The sequence below is a fragment of the Chlorocebus sabaeus genome, chromosome 19, assembly GCF_047675955.1.
Source record: "Chlorocebus sabaeus isolate Y175 chromosome 19, mChlSab1.0.hap1, whole genome shotgun sequence".
Classification (NCBI taxonomy): Eukaryota; Metazoa; Chordata; class Mammalia; order Primates; family Cercopithecidae; genus Chlorocebus; species Chlorocebus sabaeus.
This window is the reverse complement of record NC_132922.1, coordinates 33,035,958-33,053,239: the sequence shown is the minus strand read 5'-3', so window position 1 is coordinate 33,053,239 and position 17,282 is coordinate 33,035,958. Positions and strand designations below refer to the sequence as shown.

The 17,282-nt window shown below is 54.9% G+C and overlaps 1 protein-coding gene across 18 annotated transcripts in view; it reads right to left on the bottom strand.

The window, feature by feature from the left end:
- MICAL3 (microtubule associated monooxygenase, calponin and LIM domain containing 3) overlaps positions 1 to 17,282 on the bottom strand; it is a 233,279-nt gene that overhangs the window by 14,115 nt on the left and 201,882 nt on the right. For 12 of the 18 annotated variants that reach the window (XM_073007048.1, XM_073007053.1, XM_073007049.1 and 9 more), the window contains 6 exons: positions 15,263 to 17,081; positions 14,654 to 14,748; positions 9,914 to 9,964; positions 8,132 to 8,242; positions 6,301 to 6,394; positions 1,348 to 1,398 (listed from right to left, as the gene is read on the bottom strand). In XM_073007048.1, coding sequence (XP_072863149.1) covers positions 1,348 to 1,398; positions 6,301 to 6,394; positions 8,132 to 8,242; positions 9,914 to 9,964; positions 14,654 to 14,748; positions 15,263 to 17,081 — 2,221 coding nt within the window. The remainder of the gene's footprint in view (positions 1 to 1,347; positions 1,399 to 6,300; positions 6,395 to 8,131; positions 8,243 to 9,913; positions 9,965 to 14,653; positions 14,749 to 15,262; positions 17,082 to 17,282) is intronic. The other 6 variants (XM_073007064.1, XM_073007058.1, XM_073007061.1 and 3 more) reach the window with 3 other exon arrangements.

The window sequence follows — 17,282 nt, the reverse complement described above, 5'->3', positions numbered from 1 at the left end:
TGTAAGCACCGGCCCTTCTGCAGCACCAGTGGCCGTTGAGTGTGGAGGTCCGGGAACACACCAGAAGCCCTGGGACACCGACGGAGTCTCCAAGGGGGTGGGTGAGTGGGAGCGCGGGATCGGAGAACATAGGAAGCACAGACAGCAACAGTCTATCTTCCCAGGGAGGCGAGAGCCCCGCCTTGGATGTGGCACTGTCTGATAGGTGGAATCACAGAATTATGACATTGGTTTTTAAATGAATGGGCCAAGAAGTGACCCTCTTAAAAGAATGGGGTCAGGGTAAAACATGAGACAATGATCTTTGCCATTCTTCTGTTTGAAGGCCACCTCTAGGCATGGAGCCTCCACGGGGAGATGAAGTGGCCAGACTGCCAGATCAAGCACACAGGGACAGGGAGGAGGAGCCAGAGCCCCCAGCATTCCCCTCGACACAATGGCAGCTGCCCAGGGAAAAGCTGCCCAAAGCTTAGAAATGAGACACAGGGATCAGTCATTCCTCTGAACTAGTACAAATGGCAAGATGCCAAACATACTGCAACCTCTAAGCTAGTGGTTCTCCTGCTCTAGAGGGCGTCAGAACCCACTGGAAGGTCTGTGACAGCACATAACCAGGCCTCACCCCAGAGTTTCTGATTCTGCAGGTCTGGGGCAGGGCTGTCCCTTTCTAACAAGCCCCTAGGTGATGCTGCTGCTGGTCCAGGGACCACACTGTGAGAACCATGGCCTTGAGCTTTTCCTGTCTTCACTGAAAAGAAGTACAAAGTGAGCCCCAGGACAGAGCAAGGAGGGAGGGATGTTGTTATGGGCACCTGTCAACCTGGCTTTGAGTCTGGTGAATCTGGGCAGAAATCACAAAGAGAAGCCTTTCCCTGGCACTCGGCTCTTCGGGGAGAAATAAGAGCACACCCCAGTGGAAATGGTCAGGCTGAGATCTTGGCGTGCTTTCTTCTCTGCGTAAGGGTGGCAGGCAGTGAGCTCCCTAGCAGATATGACTTGTACAAGCAGTGAGGGATGAGATTCAGGGCAAAAGCTGTGTTGGAGTGTGTGTATTCAGGGGACCAGGATGCAGACGCAAGGCTGGCCTCGGAGTGGGGTGGGCAAAGTTTTCTCATAAAAAATGAAAATGACCCCAGGCAGCAAAAGCAAGCTCGGCTCTTCCTCTGGAGCACATGTGGGCAGGGGGGAGATCAGCACGCTGCTGTTTGGAGCTGGAAAAGGGTCTGTGCTTTTGCCATTTGGTTACTGGGTTGATTTCTCCTTGTTTTTGTGAGCAGGGGCTGGGAAGCGCGGGTGGAGAAAGGGTGTCAGCGGGGTTAGTGTCAGCACAGATGCTGCCATACGTACCACCCAGATGCAAGTCGATGAGGTCACTGTAATAAGACTCTCCCCAATAGTCTACAACAAGGAATCGGTGAAGAGAGAGTTATTCCATCAGGTAACCCTCCTGTCCCCCCACACCCAAAGCAATCAATGATACGGAGCGTAAGAAACGCAGACACGGCGAGGCAGCAGAGGAACGGCTGGAAAGCATGCGTGCCCAAGCGCATCACACACCGCACATCCACACATGCCGTATCTGCACACTGCGTGGCCGTGGGAGGAGGGCAGTAAGTCAAACCCACCGCGGGGAGTCAACAGTCACTATCAACACATCCCACGCACGCCAGGGATCATCCAGGACAGAGGCTTTGGCTTTGCTGGGAACTCCCGCCCCTGGGACTCAACCTTGTCTAACTAAGGGTTAATAGCGCGGGGCTGCCTGCTTGTCAGTTGCTGATACTGGAAGCCCCAGCCTCAGGGGCTGCAGGCAGGAGGCACACGTCCTACAGAAGCTCTGCAATCCTTAGGTTTCACACAGTCGGTGCTCTCCCAGGAATTCCCACGACCCCACTGCTGACTCTATCAAACGCCTTGCACACCCACTTTTGCCGAATGGGTTTGAGAGGAAGGGGATCCTGTTTCGAGGCTTAGGCCTCCAAATTCAGTTGGCCTTCTTAAAAACAGGAAACAGCAGAGATTGATGCAGAGTTCTTCCCCCAGGCACTTGCCCCAAGGCTCCTGGAGGGCACTCCTAGCCTGGTAGTTCCGCAGCTGTCTGGTCAAGAGCGCTATGTAATTTCCATGCCTGAGATGCAGACTGGGCGCTGCCAAGAGGCTGGGCTTGAGCGGGCAGTCCTCATTTCCCCAGAACCATAAACACACACAGAGCACAGCACTCGGCCGCCATGGTGTTGCCTTTTCTCCAAACCCCGCATTCTGAATGCAGATCCTCACAGTCTCCGGTCCCACCTGAGGGCCTCCCCTTGAGAGTGACACAGCAGACAGTAGTAGAATGCCGTCCTGCCCCAGCTTTTCAACGTATGCTCAAGGCTGAGCTGGTGGCTTTGTAACAAAAAGCCTTCCCAGGTGCCCCAGGACTGGAAATGACCTAAGTCGTGGCCTGGCCCTAGGATCAAAGGCACTGAAGCTAATCCTTGCGGCCTGGCCATACGTTGTCATACCTTAGACAAACGGAGAACGGGATGGCAGGTCCACGCCAGAGCCCTTCTCTGGAAAGGCAGCTTGGCTAACAAAGTCTGACGCCCTCAGACGGCGATGGAAGCTGGAGACCACCGAGTGAGATGGTAGCAGGTTCCAGCCAGTTTACGACAGTCCCCCGGGAAGGGTGGACTGCCACGATGAGAAGACTCCAGGTTATTATCATGGCCAGCTGCCACTGCCTTTTTCAGGGCTCAGCCAGGTGCCAAGAGACTAAGGAGAGGAATGGGACGCAGAAGCAGGAGAGAGAGCAGCAGTAGCAGGCACACTTGGGCTTCCCAGACGGCCAAGGAGGAGCAGGGCCACGGGGAACTGTGACGTGAGACCAGCCTTGGAAGGGATGTATTCAATTCACGTAAGAGAAAGAACATAATATATTTGTAAATTCTTATATTCTTATGGTAGGAACCATAATTCCTGAAAATTCCTGAGAGTTTCTCAAATGCATCACAAATATCCCAACAGACCTACTAAGGCCCATCTTGAAAAACAGAACAGAAACATCTTTGGATACAGATATTTGCTGAAGATAAAGGAATGAGTTTGGAGTAGGACAGTGGTTTCCAAGCTTCTGTGGAACCCTAAAGATTCTTCCAAAGGCATTCCAAGGGGTCTCCCAAATACCTGATGCACAAACAGTTGTAGCTCTTTTAAGAGACCTTATTAAAATAAGACACACCACCTTCAAATATTTTTGTTTTTGAGACAGAGTTTAGCTCTTGTTGCCCAGGTTGGAGTACAATGGCGTGATCTCAGCTCACCGCAACCTCTGCCTCCCGTGTTCAAGCAATTCTCCTGCCTCAGCCTCCCGAGTAGCTGGGACTACAGGCATGTAATCCTACCACGCCCAGCTAATTTTTTTGTATTTTTAGTAGAGACGGGGTTTCTCCATGCTGGTCAGGCTGGTCTCAAACTCCTGGCCTCTGGTGATCTGCCCGCCTCAGCCTCCCAAAGTGCTGGGATTACAGGCATGAGCCACTGCGCCCAGCCCAAATGTTTTATATGCCAACTTTTCACCCACTGGAGACCATCAACCCAATAATCTGTGCTGCCAGGTGAGCTTGAGTTTGTGGTACACTCAGGATCAAGTTTCCGCCTCTCTCTGTGTGTCAGTGACTGAACTCCCTGGGAATGTGTTAGTGAAGAGGACATTTTATTCATTATGCAAATTCTGGCCTGCAGCATCCTGCTCACCTGCCACCGTTCAGGGTCTGTCCAGGAGAGCTACAGCTCAGTGACAGCACGCATGCCTGCCAGCGAGTCCCTTCATTTAGGTGGGTAACACATTTTGCTGTGGTATTCCAGCGTAGCTGGGTTTTTGTTTACTGTTTGGGAGCCTCTTGTTTGTCATGAGGAATAGGAACTGCTGTTAGATCTGCTACGATCCAACTGTGAAAAAAAAAGCTCTTGCCTCATTGTAAACATCTAGTATCTACATCATTTAAACTGCGGTATCCTGAGATTTCTAAGTAGCTGTTAAAAAATCTAAAAACCAACCAAACAAAAAAGCCCTGTTTTCACTTAGAGCAACTACAGCTCTTGTGTGTACTGGTTGGATGCTGGGACTCAGTCATGTCCACAACTCTCTAGTATAACCTGTATTTTCAAATCTGTGTTAATTATCAACATTTTAGAGTGCTTCTTTTTGACTTTAAACTTGAACTTACAATCTTGTAAAAAGGGTTCTGCTGCTAAAAAAAACAAGCTTGAAAACCACTGACTTAGATGGCATTCGGGTTGTGTATGTTTGAGGAGATGTATCTAACAACTAGAAGAAATAATTTTGGCAAAATCCTATGCCAATCTTCAACAGCATGTTATTTTCCGGCCCTTTGGCAGAAGCTTGAATAACAGGGCCTGTGACAGAGGCACTGAAGCATGGTTTTACACTCAGACTTCTCGGAGGCCACGGGCACTCAAGTGCTTTACGGAAACCACCAACCTCGATGGCACCACCACCTCCACCTTGTGAGTAAGGAGGGCAGAGTGCTGTCTTCTTCCTGAAGGGCTTAAACCACGAACTGTGGGTGCACACACTGCTGAGTTATTCTGCCTGTGTGTTGAGATCTATCCATCTTGGCAGAAGTAATTTGCGGAGAAGGGCAAGAAGGAATGAAGATGGGCCTAGGCTCTCTCCTGATATCTTCTGCAAGAAGAGAAACAGCACGAGGGCAGGGCCCTGCAGGCCCGGACGCAGTCGGGCACAGATGGGCTGGGGCCAACTCCATCTGGGCTCAGGCTTAACTGAGGAGGGCAGGGGGGAGGGGTACCGCAGGTTCGCCGGGAAACCTCGGACCCTCTCAGGTGAACCCAAATCGCCTTGCTGTGCTTGTCTCACAGTAACACAGCCCAGTCGTCTTGGCCTATCGGACGCTAAGTGCTTCAAGCTTTTGCATTTCCTTTGGTAGCCCGGGCTTCATGCGTTAACAGCATCAGGTGAGCCCAAACCAAAAACATCCGCATCCTCACCTTTCTCCCCATCCCCTCTCTTTGCCTGAAGGTCATCACTGAGGAGACTGATAAGCTGCAATTTCCAGGCCTTAAAGGGTCTGGCAAAGGAGACTTACTTCCATTCTCGACTCCCTCACTCCCCACCGCACAAACTTCAGTCCTACAGGTCATAGGAATTCATCTTGACACCAGGCACTTCCCAGGAACCCATGGGTCAGTCTTTGAGCAAGATCAGATGGCAGCAGCTGGCCCTGCTCCTGGCCGCCTCCTCCCAGTTCTTCCGTTTCACAGACAGCCTGCCTGTCAGCAGAGGCACCCTGCTTCCCTCTGCTACACTAGAGTGAGGAAGTCAGAGGACACTCCTTTTCTTCATCCCCAGCTCACGATTTGAACGCTGAACCTGCAGGCTATAAAGAGATGGAAGTTTCCCCATCCAGAGACTAGACGAAGATTTGTGGATGCTTGAGAAGGCAGAGTGGCCACTGCACTCCCCGGGCTGGCCCTACAGCTTCCAGGTCCCGAACCAACAGGACTTCCTGGGCCGTTGGGCCAGAGACGCCTCAGACACTCCCTTGCATTCTCTGTGCGCAACTATGCTGAGTGCAGCCCCGCAGGTTCCCTGGGTGGAAGGGCAGGAATGAGCGCACCACACTCTCCAGTGCTTCCCTGCCAGGAGCAGCAGTCACAAGCACAGGGCCCTGCCAGTCACTCCCCGGAGTCTGCTCCACGTCGGCTAGTCACATGCCCTGAGCCTCTCCAGCCCTACCCTGAGTGACCGGCCTTCAGCAGACACAGGGCCTGGGTGCCCTCTGGAAATCTGTGTGTGCCGAGGGTGGCCACATGCTCCCCCACCAGCGGTGCCTAGGGCTCTGTGGGCAGGAGGGTCCCAGGGAACTAACGACAGGAGGAAGCCTGTGGGGTGCAGGCTGGGGACCTGCTCAGTGCAGTTCTGTGATGGTTCCTTGCGGTTCAATCTCTCTCACTCTCAGTTACTGCCTCCTAGAGTAAATGGACGGGCGGGAAGGAGTGGGAAGAGCCAGCGCTCGCCATCAACATGCTGGGGACTGAGTTTCACTCTGCGGGAAACGGCAGCCCAGAGGGGCTGCAGGGCAGGATGGGCCTGGGGCTGTCTCAGATGGGTATTTTCTTTTGCTTAACAGGAAGCCCCAGATCTCAGTGATGAAGGGCCCCAGAAAATCCTGCTGGAAAAGCAGCTGAATTCCAGGTGAGGTGAAGTAGAACTAGCCTACCACGGCGGGAGGGAGGGCTTCCTCCGGGAGCAGAGCTTAGGAGGGAGCCCGGCAGTACCTGCTTCGCCCCGGAGCGCCTTCTCCACAGCCACGCCCCTTTCCTCCAGCCGCCGCTGCCTCTCCTCCACCTGCTGCAGCTGCCGCTGGATGATCTACGACAGACAGCACAGCCTGAGCACCCGGCTCTCCAGCCTGGCTTCAGGAGGACACACAACTCCACACTCGCATGAGGGGAAACAAATGAGCTGCCGCTCTGGAAAGGGCTGTAGTCTGTGGGCGGTGCGCTCAGGGTGTGGTGTGGAGACCACCTGCACCAGAACCACCCAGCTTGTGCAGACGCTAGGCTCCGGGCCTTGCTAGTCAGCACCAAAGCGTGTGGACATGGCTCAAGCAGTCGTGACCACCCTCCCAGGAGTGTTGCAGAGACAGGAAGTGGATGTAAACTGTGGCAGGAGGGGCCTGAGTACCAGAACCTCAGACTGTTCTCATGGCAAGACTGCTAGAGCGCTGGAGGGCGTTCCTGAAGAGTGCAGTGGAAATCGCATCTTTACGAGAAAAATTTAAAAGAGAAGGCTGGGTGCGGTGGCTCATGCCTGTAATCCCAACACTTTGGGAGGCCGAGGCGGGTGGATCACGAGGTCAAGAGATTGAGACCATCCTGGCCAACATGGTGAAACCCGTCTCTACTAAAAATACAAAAATTAGCTGGACGTGGTGGCGGGCGCCTGTAGTCTCAGCTACTCGGGAGGCTGAGGCAGGAGAATTGCTTGAACCAGGGAGGCGGAGGTTGCAAGGAGCTCAGCGCCACTGCACTCTAGCCTGGTCATGGAGTGAGACTCCGCCTCAAAACAAAAAAAAAAGAGAAATCTACAATGGTCTAGATTCAGGGTCTGTGCAGCTTGAACACAAGCTGGAGAACGGGAGGAGAGCTCTGACCTCTTCCCACAAAAATTCCAGGCCTATCAGAGGCTGAGGGGCCACAAAGGGATCCTGGTGACAGTCCTCACAATTGAACAAGGTGATTTACAATGATTGTTCCACAACAAGGGATTTGGGAAACTCAATGCAGGGCTCTTCCTTTTATTTTTTTTTTTTTGAGGTGGAGGCTCGCCCTCTCACCCAGGCTGGAGTGCAATGGTGCAATCTAGGCTCACTGAAATCTTCACTTCCTGGGTTTAAGCGATTCTTGTGCCTCAGCCTCCCAAGTAGCTGGGATTACAGGGACCTACCACCATGCCTGGCTAATTTTTTTCTTTTTTTTTTTTTTTGAGATGGAGTCTCGCTCTGTTGCCCAGGCTGGAGTGCAATGGCACGATCTTGACTCACTGCAAGCTCTGCCTCCCAGGTTCACGCCTTTCTCCTGCCTCAGCCTCCCGAGTAGCTGGGATTACAGGGGCTCGTCACCACGCCTGGCTAATTTTTTGTATTTTTAGTAGAGATGGGGTTTCACCGTGTTTGCCAGGATGGTCTCGATCTCCTGACCTCGTGATCCACCCGCCTTGGCCTCCCAACGTGCTGGGATTATAGGCGTGAGCCACCGCGCCCAGCCAATTTTTGTTTTTTTTAGTAGAGACAGGGTTTTGCCATGTTGGCCAGGCTGGTCTCAAACTCCTGACCTCAAGTGATCTGCCTGCCCCAGCCCCCCAAAGTGCTGGGATTACAGGCGTTGAGCCACCGCACCCGGCCTGCTCTTCCCTTTTGACCGACAGCTCCACCAAGGCAGGGCTTCTGTGGCTGCACCAGCCAAAGGTGATCCGGATGGCAGGGAGGCCTGTCTACCTCTGCTCTGCTCCGCACTGGCTTGTGCGGCAGGGAGCAGCTGGGTGGAGAGGAAGATGCTGCCCAACCCTCCCGCGCATGTGCCCTGGTCCCATCCTCCATGGTTTTACCTGGGCTCGATGTAGCCGCTTAAGCTCCTCCTGCTTGGCCTGTCTCCGAGCTGCCTTTTGCACGCGCCGGGTCAGCTTGGCATTCAGTTCCTCCTCTGTGTAGGTTCTTGGCTGGAGAGGACAAGAGAAATTTCCTCAGTCAGGTGCACGGAGGCCTAGGACAGGGGTGAGCGGCAGGCCAGCGGGGGCCTGGAGAGGTCTGTCCCCCATGTTGGAGTTGGTGCCCAGGCAGACAGGACAAGCTGTCCTCTGTAGAGTGCTAGCAGGACGGGGGTGCTGACAGGCAGAGGGCATGAGGTCTGCAGAGTCCCCAGCCTGCAGCAGCCCTCAGTGCCACGGGCACACCTAAGATCCACAGAGTGAGACATTTCCCCACCTCTGCACAGGGACAGGAGGCTGAGTGGGGACCGACTGTTAGGCAGTTAAAACAATAAAGGGACACACACTGCTTTATCACTGAGATCACCTGCTTCCCCAATAAAGATGTCTGGTCTTTAAAACTTTGTGGGAGTAAAAATATTGTTAGGCTGTTTCACCAAGCCTCCTGCTTCTAGGAGGCTTACAAGGTAAGGAAAGAGAGAAATCAGGATCCTTTTATTTTCCTGTTTGGTATCAAGGGCCACTTTCTTCAGAAGAGCAGTATCCATGAGTCTTCCAAGAAATGACACCCAAGTAGAGAGAACAGGGATGCTTCTCTTTTGAGTCAAGTGCAGTCTGAAGAAAGAATTGTGGAGGTGCACCTGGACCGACTCTGGGGTCTGCAGAGGCAGCCGTTGGCCACTGGGAAGAAGAGAGGTTGTGGCCTGGCCAGGGCTGTTGCACCCAGTGTCATCAGGAACAGAGGAGGCAATGGGCCAATCCAGTGCAAGTCCATGGACTGGACGACCACAGCCCCCTGCCTACGTGGGTGCCAAGGGCTCAAGGGAGCATCAGATGCTTTGAACAAACCATGGGCAACCAGAGGGGCAAAGGTTAGGGATTTGCCTTTATTCATAAGACTCTCTTTATTGCCTCTAAGAAAATGAAACAAGCAGACTATATAAAAGATTTTTTTGAGAGAGGGTCTCATTGTCACCCAGGCTGGGGTGCAGTGATGCAATCATAGCTCACTGCAGCTTCAAACTCTTGGACTCCAGTGATCCTCCTGCCTCAGCCTCCCAAGCAGTCAGGACTGTAGGCATGTGCCACCTCGCCCAGACGAGTTAAAAAATTTTTTTTGTAGAGACAGGATCTTGTTATATTGCCCAAGCTGGTCTTAAACTCTTGGGCTTAAGTGATTCTCCCAAATTGCTGGCATTACAGGTGTGAGCCACCACACCTGGCCAACAAGAAAACTTTTATAGACTTCAAAGATGACAAATGTGACTTGGGGTCTATACTCATCATCTTCACTTGAAGAGCTCAAACGACAAAGGGTCCCCCGAATAGGCAGTCCCGAAGGGTCATGAGTGGCGTTTCAGCACTGCACCTTGGTGATCAGAGCTGAGGGCTGCTGAACTGCCCCTCTCTGGGGTGCCCAGCCACATAGGAGCAGCTCCGTCCCGACCCGAGGAACCTGGAGCAAAATGACCACATGCACTCCAGCCGGTGAGGAGCAGGTGTCTCATCCTCCTTCCCGCTCATGACGCGCCTAACGGAAGTACTGCTGCCAGTGTGTGCCACTGCCCCATGCACGCGCAAACAGAGTTAGTGAAGATGTGGCTGGAGGGCCGGGGCCGGCGACAGGTGGTTAATCACAGACATGCATGCAACAGTGACCAGCTGACGGGAATGAGACACTACCTTTGATGCATGTGATCTCCTGAATGCCAAGGCGTGTGGTACATAAATCGACTTTTAAGGGGATGGCATCAGAAAACAAAACAGAATAGTAATAATAACAATGATTAACGAATTAAAAATTAAGAACACAGAAATGGAGCAAAATAAGTTAGAAGTTTAAAACAAACACACAAGACTTAAAACACGTAATTATTTTTCACAAAGTCACACAGGACTGCCTAAGTAGGAATCTGGGTGTGAAGATCCTAGCGGTGACATCTGAGTGGACCCGGTTTTGAATACAGCCGGGGTTCACTCTTTTATTGGGAAGAAACAGCTTCTTCCTCACCTCCCCCAAAACTCGCCTCATCCCAATGTCCCTTGTGTAAAGTCAAAGCCGTTAAAATATGTGATTCTAGATGCTTTTCTCCTTGAGTGACCACATGCTTGTGGAAATTCAGTCCACTTTTCCCTGCTGAATGCTCCGGGGGAGCGGAATGGCGGGGAGGGAGGAAAAGGGGTCCTGCTCTTAGAGACAGACAGACGCAGCAAAACTGGGAAGGAAGCCGACCATCTCCCCGATAGGCTCTCCGCTGGCAGTGTTCCTGTGTGCCACCCAGCTGCCATTTCTTGACTGTGCCCAGTAAAGGGAAGTAAACTAGCATCAGTAGCTGCTATTCACCAAAAGGACGTCAGGCAGCAGCAGGAGCCTCTTCTCATTCTATTACACCTTGCGCAGAGCCGCTCTGAGGGCCAAGGTGAGTCCCATCTGCTCTTCTGGTCTCACCAGCCATATTAAACGGCTGAAAGGCACTAAGGAAACCAGGGTATGTGGTGGCACACAAGACAGGGAAGTCCTGAGAGCTCCAGGCCTGCTGCAGCCCCAGCCATGCTCCCTGCTGCGCATCCCAAGCCTGTCGGCGAGGGAAGAATAAATTTGCCTCCTTCGACTTTGAGCACCTGTGTCCCGCCTGCCTCAGGTGGACCCACCTCTCCCACAAATCGGAGCAAAAGAATGTTGTTATGAGAACAAGCGGGTTCAGAAAAAAAGAGAGACAGATGACTTCCCAAAGCGACTTGCAAAAAGCCCACAGGAACTACATAAGGAATAGCACTAACAGCTTCGCCTGTGGCTGATGTCAACAGTAATGGGAGGCAGCGGCTGCCTTCCCACAATCCACCCATTTTCCGGGTTGGGAGGGGCGAGGGCACCACCCGTCCTTGTGTGCCTGTAGTGGCCAGCCACAGGCGCTGGAGTTCTGCTGTGAAACTGGATGCGGGGTGGCAGGGTGCCCAGGCCACACCCTGGTGGGCTGCCGGGCGCAAGAGGCAGCTGCGTTGCTTGTATTTAAAGTCAAATGGAAGCAAAAAAAAGAGGTAAACACAAGTTCTCTCTTGTAGGTCGGGCTACAGGTGATTTTTTAAAAGTCTGAATTATCCTAAATTTTCTATAAGAAACATTTTGAATACAAATATAAGTTATTTTGACTGGTTTAAAACTTTCCAACAAAACAAAACCCAGGCTCTTGTTTCACAGACGCTGTGAGGCAGGAGGAGGCGCCTGTGCCGCTGGAGTGGCCCTGGGATCCCGGCCTGGCAGAAGCGGGTTCCTCCTTCCGAGGCAGGTCAAACCCCATCCTCACTTTAGAGCCCCTGCTCCCCACACTCATTTTGAAAAATTGAAACCCACAAGAAAGTTGAAAGAGGAAGACAATGAACACCCACAAGCCTCTCAGCTGTGTCTGCCAGAGGTTACCATTTTGCCACATGCTTCATCTATCTGTCATCTTTTATATGACCTTTTGTAACGAATCATTGGTAGGTATCATGATCGTTCGCCCCTAAACATTTTAGATGTACTTCCTAGGAACTCAGACATTTTCCTATAAAACTTTCCTACATAAAAGTACATTAACAGTGCCTTTATCACTTGCAAGGAACTTAACAATCTGATGATATTACACATTTATACTACCATCCAGTCCTCTATTAAATTTAATTGTTTCCAAAATGTCCTTTATGGCTGTTTTTGTTCAGTTTGCTTTCCACTTTAGCATCCATGTCTTGAAAAGGCACAGCACCCAGCTCTCACTCAGGCTGACCCCGCACCATGTGGGAGTCAGGTCAGCTGCCTGTGGCTTGGCCTTCTCCCATGTCATCTGTCTCCTAGGTTGGCCATCCTCTAGGTCATCCATCCCCTAGCTCAACTGTCCCCTAGGTCATCCATTCCCTAGCTTGATGGTCCCCTAGGTCATCCATTCCCTAGCTCAACTGTCCCCTAGGTCATCCATTCCCTAGCTTGATGGTCCCCTAGGTCATCCATTCCCTAGCTTGACGGTCCCCTAGGTCATCCATCCCCTAGCTCAACTGTCCCCTAGGTCATCCATTCCCTAGCTTGATGGTCCCCTAGGTCATCCATTCCCTAGCTTGACGGTCCCCTAGGTCATCCATCCCCTAGCTCGATGGTCCCCTAGGTCATCCATCCCCTAGCTTGACTGCCCCCTAGGTCATCCATCCCCTAGCTCGACTGTCCTCTAGGTCATCCATCCATCCCCTAGCTCGACCACCTCCTTGGTCCTCAGCCATCCCCCAGGTTGGCCATCCTCTAGGTCATCCATCCCCTAGCTCGATGGTCCCCTAGGTCATCCATCCCCTAGCTTGACAGTCCCCTAGGTCATCCATCCCCTAGCTCAACGGTCCCCTAGGTCATCCATCCCCTAGCTCAACGGTCCCCTAGGTCATCCATCCCCTAGCTCAACGGTCCCCTAGGTCATCCATCCCCTAGCTCGACAGTCCCCTAGGTCATCCATCCCCTAGCTTGACGGTCCCCTAGGTCATCCATCCCCTAGCTTGACGGTCCCCTAGGTCATCCATCCCCTAGCTTGACGGTCCCCTAGGTCATCCATCCCCTAGCTTGACCGTCTCCTTGGTTCTCATCCATCCCCTAGGTTGGCCATCCTCTAGGTCATCCATCCCCTAGCTCAACGGTCCCCTAGGTCATCCATCCCCTAACTTGACTGTCCCCTAGGTCATCCATCCCCTAGCTCAACGGTCCCCTAGGTCATCCATCCCCTAACTTGACTGTCCTCTAGGTCATCCATCCCCTAGCTCGACCGTCTCCTTGGTCCTCAGCTGTCCCCTAGGTTGGCCGTCCTCTAGGCCGGCCATCCACTAGCCTGTCTGTCCCCCAGGCTTGACTTTGACTTTAGTATTCCCTATGTGACCTCTAGCAAATGACTTTGCCTCTGTGGGTGCCCCTGGAGCATGAGGCCTTAGAGGCCACCCTCTGGCTCTAGGGTTCCATGACTGGTGTCCATGGCTTGTTCCTGGGGTCCTGTTCCTGTTCCTCCCTTGTTCCTCACACCTGCTGGGCCCTGGGGAGGCTCACCAAGTACTAGCCTTGGCACAGCCAGCCCAGGCAGCTTCACGGATGAAGAAGCAGTGGGCACACTGCCCACCACAACAACGTGAGGGATGTGGAGGTGGGTGGCCAACCTGACCCAATAGGTTGAATGTCCACACTGTCACCACTGCAGCAGTGAGCCTGGGACCACATTCTCCATTCTTTGCTGCCCCCGAAGGCAGCACCCGTCACCAGTGTTGGGATGTGTTTAGGGACCCACACAGAAACCCAGGGGAATTATAGCTCAGCCCCAGCGCGACTGCCTGGGAAAGCTCGACAGGTAGCCTTGAAGAAGACACACTCTCCCAGTCCCTGAGAAGGCGCAGATCCCAACCCTAACTCAGTAGCTGGCCTGACTGGGGCACAAAGAAGCCTGGCTCTGCAGAAGGTGGAGCAGGAGGAGAGGTCTGGCTCTCTAGAATCTTCCAGGAGAGCGGCCAAAGAGCTGGCAAGGCCAAGGGAGATGAAGGAGGGGATGAGAAATAAAGCGTCCAGTTTGCTGAGTTATTTAAAGAGGAACTGGTTCAGGCTGCAGGAGCCACCTTCACTGAATGGGCACGTGACGGGCTCAGGCGCACCGTGTAGCCTGACTGTGTTACTGGGCAGCAGGAGAGGGCAGACTCAAGTCCAAGCCCCAGAAGCCTTGCAACGAAGGCATGCTACATTCTGGGGAAGCTTTTCACGCAAAAGGGAGGCAGGAAGCAGGAGACAGTCAGGCTGCCCCCAGCCAGGAGGAGGAGCACAGGCCCCAGGGCTCCGCCCACCCTGTATGCTGACAGGTGCCTGCTAGAGTGTGCTCTGATTCCTCTCCCCTCCACCTTCGCTGGATCCACCCAAAGTCCTGGGCTCTGGAAAGCGAGGGACGGAGTCAGACCTAGCAGCCCTGGCGGGTCAGTTCCTGGACCAGTCCTTTAAGACGACAAACCCTCCCTAACTATGAAACCCACCAAGTGGGCAGGACCAGGCACAATGCTCAGTGCCTGAGGTCCCAGCTCCTGCCAGCAGCCCTGGACTGGGCAGTGTTCTCCAGGCCCTGGGGAAGAATAGACAAGGAAGAAATAGACAATGCCAGGCTGCCTCCTCCAGGGAAGAGGAGTGTGACGCAGGAATGGCTCCAGTCTTTACTTCTTCACAAGAAAAGAAAACAGGAACCCTTGCTGTGGATGCCAACGGCCCCAGCTCCCATGTAGAAAGCCCAGTGTGACCGCCTCAGTGTGTAGGGGTCAACGGTCAGCAGGCTGTGCGCCACTAGCTGTCCATCCCTGGCTTCAGCTTTGCTCTTCCTCTCTACCCCACCAAAGCCCAGCACTGAGCAGAGGGGCCCAGGCCCCGTGAAGCCCCCCTGCCTGACTACCCACCTCTCGCCGTGACTTCTGTGAGGACCTCTCAAGGACATCGTCGCTGGAGAGGTCGGAGTCCTCGGAGAAGCTTAGCTGGCGCCGGAGCTGCAGCTCTGTGGAGAGAGGGAGGCCACATGAAGATGGCGCCACACAGCAGGCGCAGCGCTCTCCTAATCCTACGTTCCCACGTGCAACGGAGGCTGGGTAGGGGGCTTCATTCATTTTAGTTTAAGAGATCCTTCTCCCATCCTGGGGAGCGCCAGGAGCTGGGACACCAACATTTGCCTGGGCAGGGCACAGCTGACCCCAAGCAGGTGGCACCCGGGCCTGCCCAGCCCCTCCTGGCAGCACTGCCCTCTGCCCTGTGCACGAGTGGGCCCCTCTGGGGTCATCTGACTTTAGGAAGGGCACAAACCTTCATAGTCTTCCTGATACAGTTTCAAGCTGGCTTTGAGAACTCTGTTAGGCAGTGGGCTATGCCCTGTGAACACATGGTTCAGTCCCTTCTCTAGGTCAGCACGGCTCCTGAGAACCCCTGGGAGGGCAGTGGGAGCATGGATCCTGAGAGCCCCAATGACCCGAGCCCCTCCCGCTCCCGCCTGCAAGTGGGCCCAGCCGCTGACGCACCTGCCCTTACGATGGGAAGCACCCTGTGCTTGCCAGAGTCCACTGTGGCCCCGCTGGAGGGGGTGCTGGGGCAGGACTTGTCGTCGGCCTTCTTCTTCTTGTCCTTCTTGTACCCAGAGAAGACCGACTTCCACAGGGACTTGGGTTTGGTGGCAGCTTCCTCCAGGAGGTTGGGGCTGGGCTTCTCTGGGGCCCGGCCCTCGCCTTTGGACTTCTTCTCCTTCTTGTTTCTGCGGGGGGAGAAGAGTGATGATCTCTTCTTGCTCTTCCCACTGGAGCCCTCGGATGAAGTGAAAGAGCCATCTGGGCCCCCCGAGTCCGACGGCGCGGAGAGGACCTCCTCGCTGATGGCTTCATGCTTCAGGGTGGGCTCCTCGGAGCCCCTGAGACTGGGACGTGTAGGGGAGTCGGGCCGGCGCTCCTTGCCCTGGGAGGGTGCTGAGGATGCCTTGCGGGGCCTGGGGGCGCCCGTGGCCAGCTCCATCTGCTGCATCCTGCTCAGTTGCCTGGCCATGGCGTCCCGCAGCGCCTGGCTCTTCACGGACTTCTCTCTGGCTCGCATGCGCTCCTCGGCCAACTCCTTGGCTTCCGCGGAGACCAAGGGCAGCCCCCGCTTCTGTGGCTGCAGCGCCCCCTCCCGAGCAGGCAGCCTCCCGTTCTCCTTGCCCAGGGGCGGGTGGGGAGGCTTCTCGGGGCGCGGCCAGCAGGACGGGGGCGTGAAGAATTTCTCCTGCAGGCTTGAGTCCTCAGTCTTGTCGTCATAGGTGTCTTCCACGTCGTCAGCGAAGGGGATCTCCTCCACGCTCTCCACAAAAGACTTCCGCACCTCCTCTCTGGGGGGCTGAGCAGGCTCCCGGGGGGGCCGCATCCATGTGACGGGCAAGGGCGGCGGGACCACCGAGGCGCTGGGCTCGGCCTCCCTGAGCTTCCTCCGCAAGGTGGCGGGCTCCTCACCCGGCGGCGGGGGCGGGGGCGGGCTGGAGGGTGGCGTGAGCATGGCGGAGTCCGAGGTGTTGAAGCTCTGGCTGCCTAGTGTCTTCATGTTGGAGGAGCTCCCGTGCAGGCCCAGGCCAGAGCTGCTGGACAGCTCCCTGCGCTCCTCCTGGGCGCTGCGCAGCTCTCTGTCCGACGGGGACCGGGGGGTTGGCAGGGACAAAGGCTCGCCCTCTGGCTTTGGCAGGCCCAGCCTTTTGGGGACAGACAGAGGCTTGAGAAGGTGGAGTCCCTCATCCTGGGAGGACTTTTCAACGGAGTAGGATTTGAGGGACACTGGCCTGAAGGCAGGCGTGGGGAAGCTGGGCTCAGGCCCCTTGCTGCGGTCCACAGGGGTGAGCCCAAGGCTGCGGCGGATCTCCGCACTCTTCATCCAGAACTCCTCCACCAGGTCACTCCTTCTGAGGGCCTCGTCCACAGCAAGGGGGCTGCCCAGCCTGTCCTTGGTGTCACTTTGGCTTTGGACAGGGAGAGGGGCCAGTGGGGTGGATGTTTTGGCTGGGACAGGCTGGAAGCGTATGGGGGACTGGGTAGGGGACGGGACAGTGGCCTCGGTGGAAGGCTGGGGCTGGGAGCAGATGGGGAGTGGGCTGGGTGGGGGCGTGGAGGCTGCCACGGGAGGCTGGGGCTGCGGGCTCCCTGGTGAGGCTGGAGTCCTGGCTTCTGGCAAGGCTACTGGCTGCGATCGGATGGGAGAGTGCACAGCTTTCGGATCCGAGGGGGCATCAGCTTTGGGCTTCTCTTTGGGGAGCAAAGGCTCAGGGAAAAGGCGATCCTCAGGTAATGTCTCCCGGGTGGCGGCAGGGACAGGTGGGAGTCGGGGCCCCTGCAGGGAAGGAAGACAGAAGCCGCTGAGAAGTAGGGGCTTTCACGGCCAGCAGCATCCTCATGGAGCTTTCTCGCTCAAAGCGCCTGCACCTGTGCCTGCTGCAGGACTTCCCCGTCCTTCCAGTTGTTATGAGAATGGCTCCAGGAGAACACTTTCCACCTTCTGCCCCAGTTGTTCAATGTTTAGAACCACTCTGCT